General features: G+C 53.9%; 2 protein-coding genes across 2 annotated transcripts; both read left to right on the forward strand.

Moving 5' to 3' along the window:
• Nucleotides 1-9,505: 9,505 nt before the first annotated feature.
• Nucleotides 9,506-14,495, forward strand: MFRP (membrane frizzled-related protein). Its single transcript, XM_003418193.3, has 13 exons — nucleotides 9,506-9,559; nucleotides 9,673-9,775; nucleotides 9,891-10,004; nucleotides 10,130-10,291; nucleotides 10,428-10,641; nucleotides 11,041-11,171; nucleotides 11,284-11,409; nucleotides 11,629-11,705; nucleotides 12,443-12,591; nucleotides 13,117-13,247; nucleotides 13,334-13,465; nucleotides 14,064-14,191; nucleotides 14,271-14,495. Exons 1-13 carry the CDS (start codon nucleotides 9,506-9,508, stop codon nucleotides 14,493-14,495), a joined length of 1,746 nt encoding a protein of 581 aa, XP_003418241.1.
• A 638-nt stretch (nucleotides 14,496-15,133) lies between these two features.
• Nucleotides 15,134-17,192, forward strand: C1QTNF5 (C1q and TNF related 5). The gene is made up of 3 exons (XM_064268946.1): nucleotides 15,134-15,386; nucleotides 15,680-15,936; nucleotides 16,295-17,192. The coding sequence occupies exons 2-3, from the start codon at nucleotides 15,723-15,725 to the stop codon at nucleotides 16,810-16,812; spliced, it is 732 nt and encodes a 243-aa protein (XP_064125016.1). The 5' UTR covers nucleotides 15,134-15,386; nucleotides 15,680-15,722; the 3' UTR covers nucleotides 16,813-17,192.
• The last annotated feature ends 1,727 nt before the right edge of the window (nucleotides 17,193-18,919 follow it).

An 18,919-nucleotide genomic window follows, 5' to 3' on the forward strand; every position in this document is an offset into this window, starting at 1 on the left:
TGTGACCTTGAACAAGAAGCTCCGTCTTTCTGGGCCTTAGAGCCTGTCTTAGTTATCTAGGGCTGCTGTAACAGAAATGCCACACGTGGATGGCTGTAACAAACAGAAATGTATTTTCTCACAGTTTAGGAGGCTAGAAGTCAGAATTCAGGGTGCCGGCTCTAGGGGAAGGCTTTCTTTCTCTGTCGACTCTGGAGGAAGGTCCTTGTCTCTCCTGGTTCCTCGGAGATTTCCATGTTTCTTAGCATCTATCTTACCCAATCTCTCTTGCTGGCTTGCTTGCATTTTTTCTTTTATATCTCAAAACAGATTGACTCAATATACACCCTACACTAATCCTGTCTCATTAACACAACAAAGACAACCCATTCCCAAATGGGATTATAACCACAAGCATAAAAAAACTATTTTTTTTAGAGGTTAGAATTTACAACACATATTTCTGGGGACATAATTCAACCCATAACATTCTACCCTTCGCCCCCCGCCTCCAAATTCATGTCCTTGCCACATGTGAAACACATTCACCCCATCACATCATCCCAGAAGTCTTAAAACAACTCCAAGCCCAAAACTTCATCTTCTGGATCATCTAAATCAAATATGGGTGAGACTTTATGCGTATTCCATCCTGGGGCAAAATTCCTCTTCATCTGTGAACCTGTGAAATCTAGAGCACAAGTTATCTGTCTCCAAATAGCAGTGGCGGAACACCAAGCAAGTCCAAAACCCAGCAGAACAAATTACTTTAGCTCTCAAGTCTTGAAAATACTGTCTTCTCTGAGACCATCTGGGCAATGGCCCCGCTCTCCAGACTGTGGGTGTTGGCCATACCCTCTGGATTCTGGGTGGAGGCCCCTCAGCCCTGGGCTTCAGCTCCACCTTCAAGACCCTCTGGGATGGCAACTCCGTTCCCTTATCTTTAGACGGCCCCATTTTCCTTAGTCCATCTGAGTGATGACTCCACCCCCTCAGCTCCAGTAGGCCCCTTTCTTCTGCCCCTTGGGCATGGCAGCCCCATCCTCTCAACTTTGGGCAGTGGCCCCATTCTCCTGGTACACCTTAACAGCAGCCCCACATTCCTGAACCTAGCTGGTGAAGATCTGACTTTTTGAAACCTAGGAAACCATGGCCCCATCCTTTGAAATCCAGAAGACTGTGGCCCCGCCTTTTGAAACCAGGAAGGCCCTGCTTCCCATGCTCCTTCCAACGGTTCGGATGATCTCTGAGCTGCTCCAGGGATGGTCTTTTTCCTTCCTTGGAGGACAACAGATGTAGCTCCTTTGGCCTGTTTCCTGTCTGTAGAAATCCAAGAGGCAGACAACGTTTTTCCTTTCCTTCTTTCTCTGTCCCCTTCAGTCTAAGCCGATGGGTTTTCTGCTGCGGTAGGTGGTTACATCCATCAGTCACAGGCTTACTCTCTTTAACGATAGTTTGTGTAGCCACATCCTTGGTGAACGTTCTAGGACACGTGTCCTTGGTCTGTACAACAGAATTTCCCAAATCTTTAAGTTCTGTTTCCATTTTACACAGTTGATTTTTAAGTCCATCTCTTTCCTCTCACATTTTACTATAAGCGGCAAGGAGAAACTATTCAGCCACTTTAATATTTTGCTTAGAAATCTCATCAGCCAGATAACCACGATCATCACTTACACGTTCTACCTTCCACCAAACATGTGAACATAATTCAGACAAATTCTTTGCCCCTGCATAAAAATGCTCATTCTTTCTCCATTGTCCAATCACATTTTCATCATTTTCTTTTGAAGCCTCACCAGAAGTACATTGTAAAACTGGCATGGCGGCAAGGGGCGTCTGACCTCCTCTAACTTCACAAGGGGGAGAAAGAATCACCATCATCATCAGCCCACAGCTGATTCCTATGAAGCAGGTCAGCCATACCTCCTCCCTCCAACCTTTTTTCAATCATGACACCAGCAATCCTTCCCAAGGCACTCTTGTACTTCTCTGCTGGTTTCAATAATTTGTTGCAGTGGCCACACAGAACTCACAGACAATATCCATGATTATGAGTTTTATTAGGGAAGTAACACGTTACAAATCAGGACCAGGAATGACTCGACTCAGGATACAGTTCTTCCGTCAGGACAGCTTCTTGGCTGTGCCCACAGGCAGGCCTCTCCCTGGCCTGGCCTTCAACCCCTTGGCCTCTCGGCCCCTCAGCTGTCTTGGGCCTCTTGGGGCGACCTGGCCTCTGACCTGCTCAGGCAAGTGTTACAAAGCTCTTTAGCTCTGCCGACAAGTGCCTGGAGGCACCCACTCCACAAGCAAGCCTCCTGCCCTGAGGCACTCAGCTTTCTCCCTCCGTGGGCTGGGAAGACCGATGCACCACCTCCTGCTGGTCTCCTGGTTCTGCTGCCTCTACTGTCGCTGTTTCTCTCTGCTGCCTGTCTCTCCTTCCTTGGTGGCGGTGGGCCCTTCTCCTTCCTTCCTCTGTGGTGACTCATTTCAAGCTGAGCAGGATGGTGAAACGGATCAATTCCTTTGGTGAGCTACAACTACCCTCTCTGCACAATTCCACCCAATCACTTGGGTGGGAGTTACAAGACCATGGCTAGAAAGTCCACGCAAAGGTAATCAATGTTGTTGCAAAAACCCATTCCCAAATGGGATTATAACCACAGGCATAGAGGTTGGGATTTACAACACATATTTTGGAGGCCATAATTCAGTCCATAACGGTGCCTCATCTGTGAACGAAGGGCATTGGACTCATGTATCTCAAAGGTCCCAGCTCGTATGTTACAATTCTGAGTCACTTTTCCTCTAAATACATGCCCCAAGTCTCAAGTTAGGGGATTTACATACCTCTGGTTCCCCTATTCCATTTTATAGACTTAATTTTTTTTTAAGTGACCAGTGCTCAGAGTCTGAATTAACTTGATGGCAAAGAGTTGGGTTTTAATTACTTTCTACAAAGCTTTAGAGTTAGAACCGTAGAGGTCACCTTGTCCACACTCCTCTTTTCCCAGTGAGACACTGAGGCCTAGAGCAGGCCATGTGCCTTGTCAATGGCACAGCCAAGATGGAACCCAGGTATCTCGACTACCCACCCAGTTCTTTTTCCTTCTGAGTACTCTGCCTTTTGGTGGAATAATTGACAGCATACTTGCAAGATTTCTAGTTTATCAGGAACCGAGCTGAACAAAAATGTAATGAGACCTCCGTGACTCTACATTCACACACACTCAAGAGAAAACCAACATGATCTACTTCTTACCTGGTCCCTAGCAGGTCTGGGCTTACCTGGTCCCTAGTAGGTCTGGGCCGGCCACTCCTGAGGGCGCCATTCCCCTTGCATCCTTCCTAGTTGCGTGGGAAGAAACAAGCCCCTGTGAAGGAAGCAGAAGAAGGCAGCAGAGACTAGCACTTTTTTTTTTTTTTTTGAGGCTAGCATTTATGAAAACCAAAAACCAAACCCATTGCTTCTGAGTCAATTCTGACTCATGGCAACCCCACGTGTCACAGAGTAGAACTGCTCCATAGGCATTTCTTGGCTGTAATCTTTACAAAAGCAGTTTGCCAGACCCTGGATTGGTTTGAACTGCCAACCTTTAGGTTAGCAGCCAGTCGCAAACCATCCAAACAAACTACTTACTCTCTGTGCCTCAATTCCTCAACTGTAATATGCGTATAACAGTATCTGCTCAGAGCTGTGAGCGCCAGTTAAGAAAAAGAGTGTCTACTACCTAGGTAATAGACAAGAATTATCTTAGGTGAAGGGAAGCACAACTGGACTAAACCAAAAGCTAAGAAGTTTCCTGAATACAACCAAACACTTCGTGGTGCAGAGTAGTAGGGCCGGGGGTCTGGGGAACATGGTTTTGGGAGACATCTAAGTCAGTTGGCATAACAAAGTTTATTAAGAAAATGTTTTGCATCCCACTTTGGTGAGTGGCATGTGGGGTCTTAAAAGCTAGTGAGCGGCCATCTAAGATGCATCAGTTGGTCTCAACCCACCTGGAGCAAAGGAAAATGAACACCAAAGACACAAGGAAAATATGAGCTCAAGAGACAGAAAGGGCCACATAAACCAGAGACTCCATCAGCCTGAGACCAGAAGAACTAGATAGTATCTGGCTACCACCAGTGACTGCCCTGACAGGGAACAAAACAGAGAATCCTCGATGGAGCAGGAGAAAAGTGGGATGCAGAACTCAAATTCTAGTAAAAAGACCAGACTTAATGGTCTGACTGGGACTGGAGGGACCCCAGAGGACATGGCCCCCGGACTCTCTGTTAGCCCAGAACTAAAACCATTCCTGAAGCCAACTCTTCAGACAAAGATTAGAGTGGACTATAAGACACAAAATGATACTGGTGGGAAGTGCACTTCTTAGCTCAAGTAGATACAGGAGACTAGATGGGCAGCTCCGGTCTGGAGGCGAGATAAGAAGGCAGAAAGAGACAGGAGCTGGTTGAACGGACGTGGGAAATCCGGGATGGAAAGGAGGAATGTGCTGTTCATTACAGGGAGAGCAAGTAGGGTCACATAACAATGTGTGTATAAATTTTTATATGAGAAACTAACTTGAGCTGTAAACTTTCACTTAAAGCACAATTAAAAAAAGAAAAAGAGTGTCTGGCACATAGTAGGCACTCAACAAGTTGTCCATTTTTCTCCCCCTTTACCCCATTTCCAGGACTGCACCATCAAAGCTGTATTGGGATTCTCTTAGTGGGTGATCCTCAGCAAACGCTTAATTCCCCTAGCCTCTCCAGATGTCTCTGCCTTCTTCTGACCCAACAATGTACTTGATAATGGCTTAAGAATATAATAGCATTAGTGAGGTAGAGCCACTAAATGGACATTCCAAAGCCAAGGGATGAGCTTTCCTAATTTCCCGATATTAGAGTGATCAGCCTTTTGGAGATAGTGGTGAGTTGGCTGGGGTCGAGCTACAGCCAACAGGAAAACGGAGGAACCAGGGGATGGGGGTCAGGGCCAGGGGTGGCAGTGAGCCACAAGAGGAGTATATTTGAAGGTTCAGCAAAAATAGAGTCAGGCTCTAATCCATGCCTCTAATGATGGGCCTGGGAGTAAGGAAAGGAAGAACATTCCAGATAAGGGGAAGAGGCTGGCAGAAAGAGAAGGTGAGCACAGCATGTTCTGGCAACAATGAAGAGGCTAGCCTGGCCAGAGGAGACTAGCAGAAGGGAAAGCTAGAGAGGGATCCGAGAACGTTACACCGATGTCAAGCTGCCCTTGCCTCATCTTAATCTTAAATACGTGGCCATATGTTAGAAGGGCCACAGTGAACAAGCCATTGTGGATGGGGTGAGCATGGAGAGCTACAGGGATCCATGCTTTCAGAATGAAAATAAAAGTCAATGGGGCTTCCAGAGGGGTAGGGATCACCTGGATAAGAGCTGAGTGAGCACTGTAACTTCCCTTTGCTTGTTAATGCTATCCATAACCTGCAGGAAAATCCATGGAAACACATCTGGAGCAGCAGGGACATTAGGAAAAGGAGGGCTGGTGTCCTCTGCTGAGCCAAGCCTAGGGGAGGGACTCCAGGGAGAAGGAAGAGGCAAGAACACCAAGGCCCGGGGGCCTGGGGGAAGGAAGAAAAGGAAGCCAAGACAGAAGGATGACTGCTGGGCTGGAGGCTCCTCACAGGACTCTCCCCAACCTCAGGTCCCTTCTGCCGTCATACCTGGGCTCCAGCAAGTAGCTCCTCACTGGGCTCCCACCCACAGGCCCTCTTCCTCTCCCATTCTACAAGGTTAATAGAGAGAACATGAAAAAATGTAAAGGAAACAAAAAAAAAAAAAAATGAGGGAAGGATAAAGAGTGACATCTGTGAATCCCACAGCCCCAGCTCTGAAACCCAGCCGTGCTCCTCGCCTCAGTTCCATCTGGAAAATGGGAACATAACACAGGAGAGGATGAGTTGAGAGGTACAGAGCAGTCTCTCAATAAATGATCACAGTGAAGCAATGGCTTCAGAGCGGAGCAGACCCAGGGACATGACTCTCCAAACTACCCAACTTGCACAGCTCAGCTCAAGGTCACTCCTTCCTAGAAGCTGTCCCCACCTGTCACAGGCTACACTGATTCCCTCACTGGCAAACTGTTAGCACGCAGTGTCACAGACCATCCTACTCGGTCTCGGCCCAACCAGAATAGGAAGTGCCTTGAGGTCAAGGACTGGCTTATCCTTGTATCCTCTTCGAGGGCACTTGTCCTTTGTTGTTTTATAAGTTACCATTGAGTCAATTCACATTTGGCCTTACTGCTACCAAAAGTACCTTCCCTAAGGTCCAAGCTCGGTAAGACTCCACATCCAAGAGCTGAAGAAAAGACCCGACCCCTAGATAGATCCAACCCAAGGCCCTCAGGGGATGGGAAAGAACTTGGAGTTGGGAGGAATATCCTGGGTGCAAGGCTAGCTAGCTAGCTTAGAGCCTCATAATTTGTCTCTTTTTGATTCTTCCCTCCCCATCGGGCTCCTCCCTTTATTCCGCTGTGCCACCAACCTGCCTCAGCCCCACTATAAGGTGAATGAGATAGGCCATTTTCTACCAGCTCTTGCCAGCTGTTTTTTTTTTTTCTTGCCAGCTGTATGGCCTTGGGAAAGTTACTTAACCTCTTGGTACCTGTGGTGAAACGAGTTCCTTTGTGTGGCCTTTTGCCTTGGTTCTTAGAGAGCTTGAGAGATTTCTCCCCTAAACTCTGAGGAGTTACCTTTGTAGTTTTCTATTTTTGTCCAGGTCTATTTCCTGGGTAAATTGTAAACAATTTGTGGTTTATACATTTTGCCTGGCCCTGGGCTGCAGCCTGCCCTGTGATTGGTCAATAGACTATGCAAATGAGGGGAGTTGTCGCCTACTATGCAAATGAAGTGTCTGTGGCCTACTGAGGGGATTGGTCAGTTCACGGCCCTGGTGGGAGTGCCATGCCTTGGAATTAACAAGCAGTTCATATATTTAAGCAGCCAGCCGCACAGAGGTTTTTCGGACACAGAAAGAAGCAGGAAGATGTCACATTTAGAGTGTGAACTACGTACTTCATGGAAACACAGTTAAGCCCCACAGCCGTGCACGCCATAATCTCTGCATAAAAAGCACCACAACTGAGGAACTTTATTGCTGCTACTTTTCATGTATAAGATGCCAAAATCAACCTGCTCAACGTTGGAAGGTACTTTTTGTTTGTAAAAAGTTTTTTTTTTTTTTAATCAAATAAAGAGAAAAAAAGAAAGCCCCTAAAAAAAAAAAGAAGCAGCAGGAAGAAAGAAGCAAAAGGAAGAAAGCAGAAAGAGGAGGCAAGGAACCTCCTAGAAGGGCTGTAACACAGGTCAAAGGCAGTAACACTGAAGACAAGAGGCCCAGAATGGGCCCAGAGGCCGAGCCAGAGGTGACAGATGGCATAACCGAGAGGAACCTGTCCTCAGGGGGTTGAGATGAGGCCTGCACAGCCAAGAGGAGCTGAGGGGGCTGTCCTGCACTGAAGAAGGGAGACTTTGACTACATGCTTCCTAATCCTGACCCCAGTTGTACCCTGTTGATCCTGATCCCAAATTGTACCATTACTGCCTTAACAAACCACTTAACTGTGAGTATAGTTTGTGAGGTCTGTGTGGCCATTGCAATGGATTATCAAACCCAGAAGAGACGTAGAGAGTGCCATGGGAGGGACGACTGGTGTCAGAATTGGTAAAAAAGGTTGGAGGGTGGAGGTATACCTGACCTCCTCCTCATGGGAGTCAGCTTTGTGCTGATGATGATTCTTATATTTGAAGTTATTCATACAGTGCCTCAGCACCATCATCTGTAAAATGGGTGTGCTACCTCATAGTTACTAAAGAAAAGAAACCACACATAAGGCTTCAAGCCCAGAGCCTAATACATGACAGACTTCCTGCAAATGGCAGCCAGAAATAGCATGCTGCCTCCCACCTCCTGCCCTGCCCAACTCTCAGCCTGAGCATGGCTAACACAAAACAGATTAATATTCCCTTTCCTTTCTCTCCTGAGGACAGCTGGGCCAGGCTGTGATTTTCCAAGAGAACTCTGCTAGCTAACAGACGTTTACAGGGTACAGGTTCCTTCTGCAACAGCCGACCTTACCAACTGCCAGTCTCAGGCCCATCAGAAGGGCCCCTGCCCTGAGCCCTTGTCCAAGTCCTCAGGCACCTTCTCCTCCACGCCTCTGTCCTTTCCCCTGCAGGCTTGTTGTTGTTGGGTGCCATTGAGTTGATTCACACCCATAGCGACCCCGTGTGACAGAGTACAACTGCCTCATAGGGTTTCTAGGCTATAATCTTTACGGGAGTAGATCAGCAAGTCTTTTCTCCCACTGAGTGGCTAACTCATTGTGGTCGAGTCGATTCCAGCTCATAGGACAGAGTAGAACTGCCCCATAGGGTTTCCAAGGAGCGCCTGGTGGATTCGAACTGCTGACATTTTGGTTAGCAGCTAAACTCTTAACCACTATGACACCAGGGTTTCCACAGAATGGCTGGTAGGTTAGAACTGGCAACCTTTCAGTTAGCAGCCAAGTGCTTAACCTTTGTATCACCAGGCTCTCCCTGCAGGCTCAGGGGTACAGGAATAGGCAGCCAACCCCTCAAGCTCCACACTAATGTCAGCACAGACACGAGCAGCCTGTCCCCACCGTCCCGTCCCTGTAATGACTGCTCTCCTTGTCCTGGGTGCACACGTGCTTTAACGGTGCCCTACTCACTCTGACAGGGACTTGGGACTCCTAGGCCTTGAAGCTGCCAGTTCCCCTATGCCCAGCTTCTCCCTTCCTCAGACCACCAAGGCTCCCTTATGCCTGCAAAGCAGCCCCGTCATTCTCTCTCCCTCCCAGTACCCTCGGGGTGCTCACTTCATACTTTGGGTGAAGAGGGGAAAGGAAGTGGTAAGCTTCCCAGATGGGCCTCTGGGTGGCGTAAACAATTAAGCACTCGGCTGCTAATCCAAAGATGGGCAGTTCAAACCCACCCAGAGGTGCCTCAGAAGAAAGGCCTGGTGATCTTCCGAAGGTCACAGTCTTGCAAACTCCGTGGACCACAGCTCTGATCTGGAACACATGGGGTCACCGTGAGTTGGGACCAACTCAACAGCAACTGGTTCGGTTTTGTTTTTGAGCTCCCCAGATCACACAATCCCACCTCCGCCACCACCGCGTCTCCTCTATTCCCAGCCACTGCCTGTGCCTTTAAGATTTGCCACCCTACACCGGCAGCTTGACCTCAGCATCCTCAGCTGAGCTGGATTAAGGGACCTTTTCTGCTGGGTTTCATGCCTTTGCGAATTCCTCCTTGCTGCCGTGCCTTATCCCCCGCAGAACCACAGTAGCAGGGAGCCTGAACCAGTCTGCAAGGGAAGCCAGAGAGCTGGTCCAGCCTGGCAGCCTTTTCCCTCAGGAAGTAGAAGCTGGCCCTTTGATAGGGGCTTGGGGTCAGGAACTGGGCCCTAGGCGTCTTGGGCCATCAAGAGGGCTCCAGAGATCTATGTAGAGCCTTGGGCCATGAAGGACTACTCAGATGTCATCCTGTGTGTGGAGGCGACAGAGCTGAGCAAGGTAAGGAACACATAGGGCCAGTCTCCCAAGGTCAGCCTGGGGTTGACGGTGCAGTGGACACACTGCCAGGCAGTGCTGCACTGGCCCTCAGCCCTCAAGTCTCTCCCTTGCAGACTGAATTCTGCAACCCTGCTTTTGAGCCTGAATCAGGGTCGCTCTGCCCTCCGCCAGCCTTCCAGGAAGATGCCAGCTGCAGCCTCCAAGCCCCCTGGCACGGTAACCATCTCATGGGGTAACCTGGAGAGTATGGCAGAGAGGCCCGGGAGCTGAGGACAATGTGAGGGCTGCCCAAGGGAGGGGCTCTCACAGCTCCCACCCTGACTGCCCACAGGTCGGCGTCCCCAAGGGCCGCAGCCAGACTGCCACTTCTCCTGGCTCTGTGTCCTCCTGCTCACCGGCCTGCTGCTGCTGCTGCTCGGGCTGCTGGTGGCCGTCATCCTGGCCCGTAAGTACTTGGGGGCCTGCTTGGAAGAAGGGCTGAGAACGAGGCTCCAGGCCTCACTCTGCCCCCCATCCCTGCTAGAAGTCCAGCTGCCTCTCCATCCCACTCCTCCATCTTCCTGCCTTCAGAGTTGCAGGCGACACCCCCATCGGCGGCCTCCTATAGCCCACTGCCTTCTCCAGGCCTTGGGACCACCACAATGACCACCCTCACCACCATCACCACCTCTCAGGCAACTGGGACCCCTCAAGGACAGCAGGAGGCAGGCATGAGCCCCACACCCCATTCCAGTGAGTACTAAGGGCAGATTTCCCTGAAGAAGGGCCCAGGACGGCAGGGTGAAGGAGAGACCGAGAAGGGGCACCTTGGAGACAAGAAAAGGGCCTCTCTGCTCTGACCTCTGAACTCTAACCTCCATTTCTGCAGCCTGCGGGGGGCTCCTTTTTGGCCCAAAGGGCTTCTTCAGCAGCCCCAACTACCCAGACCCTTATCCACCCAATACCCACTGCGTGTGGCATATCCAGGTGGCCCCAGGCCATGCAATACAGCTCAAGATTGACACCCTCAGCATGGAGAGTGTGGCTTCCTGTCTTTTCGATCGCTTGGAGATCTCCCCTGAACCTGAAGGCCCCCTCCTCAGGTCAGTCTCTGCTCCCAGGGGATTCCACCCCTGCCCTGCCCCTGAACCAGTGTCTGGAGGACAGGACCAGGGTGCTGCAGCAGGAAAAGGCTGGACTGGGAGGAAACCGAGAGTCTTGACCTCTGGGCCCAGCTGTGTGACCTTGGGAAGGTCTCTTCCCATTTCCTAATCCGTAAAATGGAGTTCCTGCCTGTCTTTCCCATGATTAAAACACTGTAGGGATGGATATACAGGGGCTGGAGAGGTCAGCGCTCCCTGGAAATCTAACAGAGCCTTTTGGCCACATGGTCACCAGTTCAGGGCTTGAGGAAACAGCACCACAGGCTACAGGCAGGCTCCCCTCCAGCTGGCCCTGAGCTCTGAGCCTACGTACGTCACATGCAGCCTGGTTTCTTGCAGGGTTTGTGGGAAGTTGCCTCCCCCTACACTCAACACCAATGCCAGCCGCCTCCGGGTGGCCTTCGCCTCTGACAGCAGTGTGGAAGGACTCGGTTTCCATGCCTGGTACCAGGCTGTGGCCCCTGGGCAGGGTGAGTGCTTTCCCTATCGACTGTGGAGTTGTCCATTTCCCTCCCCACCTGCCACACCCTGGCAAAGGGGCGGAGACTCTGGGGGCTTCTGAATCCAGATGTCCACCCCCAGGGAGCTGTGCCCATGATGAGTTCCCCTGTGACCAGCTCCTCTGCCTGCTCCCCGACTCAGTGTGTGATGGCTTTGCTAACTGTGCTGACGGCAGTGACGAGGCCAACTGCAGTGCCGAGTTCCCAGGTACAGGCCCTGTCTTCAGGCACCTGATCTAGGTTCAAGCCGGGCTCCCCAGTTCTGGCCCAGCCCCAACCCTCAGTGCCCCCACCTGCATTCCCTGCCTGGTTATCCCACTGCCCCAGAACTTGTATGGTCAAAGCTGTCACTTTGCTGCCACTGACAGCCCTGAAGGGGTGGAGCCGCAGGTCCTGCCAAACACATGTGCACCTCTTCCTCCCACAGGGTGTGGGGGGAATTTGACGGGGCTCCAGGGCACTTTCTCTACTCCCAACCAGCTGCAGCTGTACCCTCATCAACAGGTAAGTGCAGCACTCGAGGCGAGGAGGTGGAGGGGACACCATCGGGCATACCTGGGCACCCAAGTTAGTGTGATTGAGAGCAGCGCGGTAGACGCTGCCTTGTACTTGGCAAGGTCAGAGATCAGGGTGGGAAGGGAACATTACTAAGTGCACTGGCGGCTCCGCGGTGGAATTCTCACCTCCCCCACGGGAGACCTGGGTTCCACCTCCGGCCAGTGTCGCTCAAGCGCAACCACCGCCTACTTTTTCAGCGGGGGCTTGTGTGTTGCTATCATGCTGAATAGGTTTCAGCAGAGCTTCCAGACTGAGACAGACTAGGAAGAAAGGTCTGGCGATCTACTTCGGAAAAATCAGCCAATGAAAACCCCGTGGATCACAGGGCACAATGGTCCGATCTGCCACTGATCATGGGGGTGATGCAGGACTGGGCGGCATTTCACTCCATTGAGCATGGGGTTGCCCTGAGTCAGGGTGTCAACTGTGCTGATGGTAGCAGCAGTGCCAAGTTCCCGGGCACACAGATGTCTCTGCTCTGGGCAGCCTGATCTCTGAAACCAGACAAGTTAAAGGACCTTTCCGATCTTAAGAGCCATCAAGGATAAGGGCTAGGGGGGCAGTGTCCACCTGTTCCCCGCCTGGTCTGCTGAGGGAAGGAGCCTCTTCTGGAGCTCAGCCAGGATGCTCAGACTGGCACATAGGAAGGTGCCGTGAATTTTTCCACCTGTGCCCCACCCCAGCTTTGCATGTGGTATGTCTCTGTGCCTCCTGGACACCACATAGAACTGGAGTTCCACAACTTCAGCCTGGAAGTTCAGGATGAATGCAAGCTTGACTACGTGGAGGTGTATGAGACCAGCAACTCAGGGGCCCTCAGCCTCCTGGGCAGGTACAGGTGGAGCCAGGGAGAGAAGCCCTGGGTCAACTAAAGACTCCAGAGTCTGGCACTCAAGGCTCGGCACACATTGGCCCCAACATCTTCCCCAGCTTCATTTTCTTCTGCTGCTCCAAGCCACAAGTGTCTTCACTGTCGCTCTAAGAAGGGCTTTTACTTTCTGGTCTCAAAGCCTTTGCTCCTGCAATTCTTCCTTCCCTAAAGGCCCTTTCCTAGTCCTCGCCAAACCTGGTTCTTCCCACCCTGCAGAGTCCATTTCCACCTCCCCATGAATTCTCACTGATCTTTCCCACTTCAAAGCGGCCCAAGTTCAAGTTGTTTAATACTTTATTGACTATATGTGTCTTCCTCACCAGACCCTAAGTTCCATGAGTCAGCAACTGTGTCTCCCAGCACCTCCAGCATCCCCAGAGCACCCAGCCCAGGGCCCCAAAGGAGGCATAGACCTATGGGAGGCTTGAGTGCACCTTCTGTTGGCCAAGAGGCCCTGTGCCCAGGACTGCTGTCTGCTTTGGGCAGGTTCTGTGGAGCAGAGCCACCGCCCCGCCTCGTCTCCTCGCACCATGAACTGGCTGTGCTTTTTAGGACAGATCATGGCATCAGCAGCGGGAGCTTCTCAGCCACCTACCAGGCCCTCAATGCCACAGACAGTAGGTGCCCCTGCTCTCCAGAGGAACAGGAAGGGCTCTGGACTCTGGTCAGTTGGAGGTTTACCTCCATACCACCTGTACTGCAGACCCCTGTGGATCCAGAGAGCTGTCCTGCCAAGATGGAGGGTGTAAGGATCTGCAGTGGATGTGCAACGTGTGGAGAGACTGCACAGAAGGCAACAGTGACAACTGCAGCAGCCCCCTGTTCCCACCCCCAGGTGAAAAACCTGTCCCGGGGCACCCTGGGCAGGACCTGGCAGGCCTGAGCCGCCTAGGCTGCCCATCCCATAGAAACCTGCTGGTACATCACATCCCATCCCCATCCTCCCAGATTTGGGGGAGTGGTGGCTGGGCCTCACTACCCTGCACTGGGACCACATCACAGAACACTAAAGAGACTCTCACCTGAGGCCCACCTGGTGGCGGCAGTGGTACTTACTGTCACCCCAAGAGAAACAGGAATCTGGGAGTTGACAGTTGGGCCTTCAAAACCCAGGCCACCCTTGTCACATACAGCCCCTCTCCACAGCCAGCCCACCTCGAAAGACGAAGGTGAGATTTTACACAGGGAGCAGGGGCGTTTCTTCTAGATGCCCAAGCAGTCCCTGCAAATGAAAATGCCCTGGTTCCCTGAGATCAAGGAGGTGCCCCATCATGCCCGGGGCTAGTGAATGACCCCTGGAGCAGGCTCTCACGGATAATAGGAAACATGTTATACATCTCCTTTAATTCCCACAACTCCTGCCTGACCCAGAGTGGTTAGGTGACTTGTGACTTAGTGAGGGGTCCCCACAGTGACCCGACCCTCCCCCGCAGAGCTGGCCTGTGAGCCTGTCCAGGTGGAGATGTGCGTGGGTCTGAGCTACAACACCACGGCCTTCCCTAACATCTGGGTGGGCATGGCGACCCAGGAGGAGGTGGTGGAGGTCCTCAAAGGCTACAAGGTGCTCTGGGGAGAGGGAGGGAGGGGACCTGGGTGGGGGGAGCCAGGGGAGCTGGTGTCTGAGGGATCTCCTTCCACAGAGCCTGACAAGCCTGCCCTGCTACCAGAACTTCCGGAGGCTCCTCTGCGGGCTGCTTGTGCCCCGCTGCACCCCACTGGGCAGTGTCCTTCCCCCCTGCCGCTCTGTCTGCCAGGAGGCAGAGCGCCAGTGCCAGTCTGGCCTGGCACTACTGGGCACCCCCTGGCCCTTCAACTGCAACAGGCTGCCTGAGGCAGCTGGCCTGGAGGCATGTGCCCAGCCCTGACCCTGAAGCCAGCCCCTGCCCTCTGCCTGCCCACCCTCTTTGCCTATCAGGGCGGGCAGGCAGAGGAACCAAAGAATGGGGGACCAGCATGGGACTCTGCCCATCCTCCCAGGAGGGGGAGGAGAAGAGTCCTCAATCCAAGCTAATGGACCCCTCCTATCCCCACCTTTTCAGCCCCTTCCTTGTCCCTTTCTTGTCCCAGCTGCCCCAGGCAGCTTGCCTGGCTCCACTCAGCCAATAGACCAGTTCCCATTAAGGTGTGACCCACGTTTCCTATCTGCCTTCCACCCACCACCCCCCTATCCATCTCATTTTTTTGGGTTCTCCATCAACCCCTCTTCTTTCTCATTTATTCAGCAAAAATGTATTGAGTGCCTACTATGTGGCAGACCCTGCTATAAGCCCTGGGGATCCAGCTGTCTGTCTGCCTCTAGAACTCTCCACTCTTAGTTCTCTGCTTATCTTTCTCCCTGGGCCACTGCCTCGTCCTTGGTCCCTGTCTGCACCGGCTCTCCTTCTGCTCTTTGGAGCGGTAGGTCCCCCGAGTCTGTGTCAGTCACAGTTCTGCCTCTCTGTGCCGGGCCCAAGTAACTATTCCCCTCCCTTCTCCCCCAAACATTGGCTGGCCGCCGGGCTACACCACGAGTTATTTCCCTGCTATTTCCCGGCCTGGAGTTTTTGGCCCTTGAACAACTGGTTTCCTCTTGGAGTCTGGGAGGAGCGGAGCGGAGCCGATAGGGAGCGAACCAGCACCAGTGGGGCAGCGAGGGCAGGGGGCGTCTGCTGGGAGGAAGCACAGGGGTGGGAGCAGGGGCCAGCTGGAGGGTCCGGAGTGCAAGCGCCCCGAAGGAGGCAAAGAGAGAGGGAGCAGCTCCGGGAGCCAGGAGTGGGGTGAGTCTGGCGGAGGAGGGGGGAAGGGAATGGGAAGGGGAGGGGAGGGGAGGGGACTATGGGAAAGACTGGGCGCCGGCAGGGTTTGCGGGGGAGGGGAGAGCTGGGCTTGCCGGATCCTCGGGTCTGGGGGCACCCCCCCCCCGCCTCTCCTCCCCGCGGCTACTCAGTCTCAAGGGGGTGGAAGTGGGGTGGGGACCGACTCCGCTGAGCTGGGATGGGGTGCGCCGCAGGTCCCTGGATTCTGGGTCCCGGGATTCTGGGTCCCGACTCCAGTCCTGCCTTGCCCACAGACAAGGAGAGGACCCCGGTATCCAGGCTTTCCTTGCCAGTGCCATGAGGCCGCTCCTGGCCCTGCTGCTCCTGGGCCTGTCGGCCTGCTCGCCCCCGCTGGACGACAACAAGATCCCCAGCCTGTGTCCGGGGCACCCCGGCCTTCCGGGCACGCCGGGCCACCATGGCAACCAGGGCCTGCCAGGCCGCGATGGTCGCGACGGCCGCGACGGCGCGCCCGGGGCTCCGGGCGAGAAAGGCGAGGGCGGGAGTCCCGGTAAGAAGACTCAAGCCTTCGTTGCAGTCCATGGGGCGTCCGAACCAGAACGGCCACTGCGCTCTCGTGCCCTTCCGCCCCGGGGGGTTCGGGGTTCCTGCCAAGAGGCGCTGCCTGCCCGCCCCCGCCCGTTCCTGCTCCGCTCTGGGAGCCGAGGGAAGTGTGACTCAGCCGGCGGGAACCCGAACTCCTGGGACCTCCCCGACCTGCCCCTCGCAGATCTGCCCCAAGCCCTGCAGGCACCGGGCGGGTGGGAGGGCACTGGTGCGGGAGAGGCATCCGCCAAGGAAGTGGCGACTGTGGGCGGACCCGCAGCTGCACTCACCTAACCTCACCCTTCTTCTCCGCCCCACACCAGGGCTGCCGGGGCCCCGCGGGGACCCCGGGCCGCGAGGAGAGACGGGGCCGGTGGGGGCGACCGGGCCCGCCGGGGAGTGCGCGGTGCCTCCGCGCTCCGCCTTCAGTGCCAAGCGCTCGGAGAGCCGGGTCCCTCCGCTGTCGGACGCGCCCCTACCCTTCGACCGCGTGCTGGTGAACGAGCAGGGACATTACGACGCCACCACCGGCAAATTCACCTGTCAGGTGCCTGGGGTCTACTACTTCGCGGTCCACGCCACCGTCTATCGGGCCAGCCTGCAGTTCGACCTGGTGAAGAATGGCGAGTCCATTGCCTCTTTCTTCCAGTTTTTCGGGGGGTGGCCAAAGCCAGCCTCGCTCTCAGGGGGCGCCATGGTGAGGCTGGAGCCTGAGGACCAGGTGTGGGTTCAGGTGGGCGTGGGCGACTACATTGGCATCTATGCCAGCATCAAGACAGATAGCACCTTCTCTGGATTTCTGGTGTACTCTGACTGGCACAACTCCCCTGTTTTCGCCTGATGCCCACCGGAATGTGAGCCCACCCTCTCTCACTCCTGGGGAGGAGGGTTTAACACTGACAGCCACATCTTCCTGGAGGGCTGGCCCCCCTGGAATGTTGTGAATGAGGAGGGCGGTGGGCTGGGCGCCTCTCAGCTCACGGCAGGGAATGGGGCAGAGGCTGTCTGAGATCAGGGCCAGCCGCATGGGGCAGCGGCTGGATTTCTGCCCAAGACCAAAGGATTGTGCTGTGCTGGCACGTGTGGGTGCCTGGCTGCTCTGGCCCAGGACCCCAAGGTGGGGTCCTGTCCTCCTGGTCCTCTGCTTCTCAGGGCCCTCCCCCTCCCTCCTGTTCCCAGGGCCTTTTCTTAGAGATCATTCAATAAATCTTCAAAACCCTCCTACTGGTTTCTGACTTTCTTCTCTAGCGGTGGGGATGCCCTGGTTCTGAAGGTCAGCAAGGGCCTCGGGCAAGGACGGGTCCTTGGGATGGAGGGTCCAATGCCCAGGGGTCCAATGCCCAGGACCCCAGGTGGAATGGAACTATGGGGCAGGAGCTCAGGAAGTAGGCCCAGGTGAACGAGAGGCCACTCCACAGAGCTGCCACTTAAGTTATGTTGGTTGTGCCTAAACAGGAGTGCCCAGCTGAGGGGGGTGCCCTCTTTGCATGGGGCTCTGGCCACCCAGAAAAAGGGGCACCTTTTTCCAACTCACACAAAGATGCCATGCGAACCGGGTGGGGCTGCCTTCACCACACACGCCACTACCCCGTTACAGCAAAAAGAAGCCCCGGATTCTCATTCACAGCTGCTTGCCTTGGCCTGCAGTTGGAATCCACCGGGCACTCCTTGGAAAATCTATGGGGCAGTTCTACTCTGTCCTATAGAGTCACTATGAGTCTGAATCGACTCAAGGACAATGGGTTTGGTTTTGTTTGTTTTGTCTTGTCCTTAGGTGACTGGAAAGCTACTTTTCTCACCTCTTGCCAGGGGAGTGGAGTGTCCCTGGACGTCTAGAGAGTAGTTTTGAGGTGACCACCAGGGGGCGCCCCTGCTCCAGAATGCCGCAGTGAAGAGTGGGTAGCTGGAGCTCTGAGAACCCGGGTGGTTAAGGGTAGGAAGGGTATTCAGGTCCGCCAACTGAATTCCGGGTGGGGGTGGAGGAAAAGTTTATCTTCTCGTATAGAATGTTTATCCCCACGCTAAACAGACTGGAAGGAGTCAAGCTTCCCCTTGCTCCGCTTCCTCTCCAGCTGATTATCCCAGTCTCTCATTGAGCGTTGAGGGGAGGGAAGAAGAGTTGAGCCCTCCCCAGACCTCCCAATTCTGAGGTGGATGTGGGGACCCCACCCCTGCTGTGTTGGGCATAGCCAGGGTGGGCTGAGCCCCGCGGTCTGAGGCTGGCTGCAAAGGCCCCCTCAAGGTGCCCCTCTACCAGAACCCAGCCAGACCCCACCCCCACCCAGTTCAGTGACTAACCAGGGCTACAATCCGCCCAGCCTCTCAACCCAAGAGAAAGTGGGGCGCCTGTCCTGAGAGTTTCTTCCTGGCCTACTTCTCCCACCCCTACCCCCAGATTCCAGTTCCAGGCTTTATGTTCCTGGAGGCAACATACAATTTTAGAGGGGGTAATCTTCACCCTGGAGCCCTAGCGGCACAGTGGTTAAGAGCTGGGCTGCTACCCAAAAGGTCAGCACTTTGAATCCACCAGCCGCTCTTTGGAAATCCTATGGGGCAGCTCTACTCTGTCCTTTAGGATTGTTAGGAGTTGGAATTGATTTGACTAGCATTTTTTGTTTTTGTAACCTACACCCCTTTTCTCCCTTTCTTGCTGGTCACTGAGGGAGAATATGACCAATGAGGACTGGGCCCCACAGGTGAGATAGAGACAGACCTCCAGAGTCCTGGGATTCCGTTCTTGCTCCTCACCAGGAGACCCGCAGCCTCACAGCGCCAGACTATATGCAGAGAGACACAAAGACAACCACCAGCTCCTCCAGGGATCGAAGGGTAGATCGGACTCCAGGAAGCAGGAACCCCAAGGTCAGGAAAAACTAGGAAGGCTAGCTCGAGGAGGTTCGTCAAGCCAAAAACCAAACCCACTGCTGTTGAGTCAATCCTGATTCATG

Source organism: Loxodonta africana, chromosome 15, assembly GCF_030014295.1.
Source record: "Loxodonta africana isolate mLoxAfr1 chromosome 15, mLoxAfr1.hap2, whole genome shotgun sequence".
In the NCBI taxonomy this organism is placed as follows: Eukaryota; Metazoa; Chordata; class Mammalia; order Proboscidea; family Elephantidae; genus Loxodonta; species Loxodonta africana.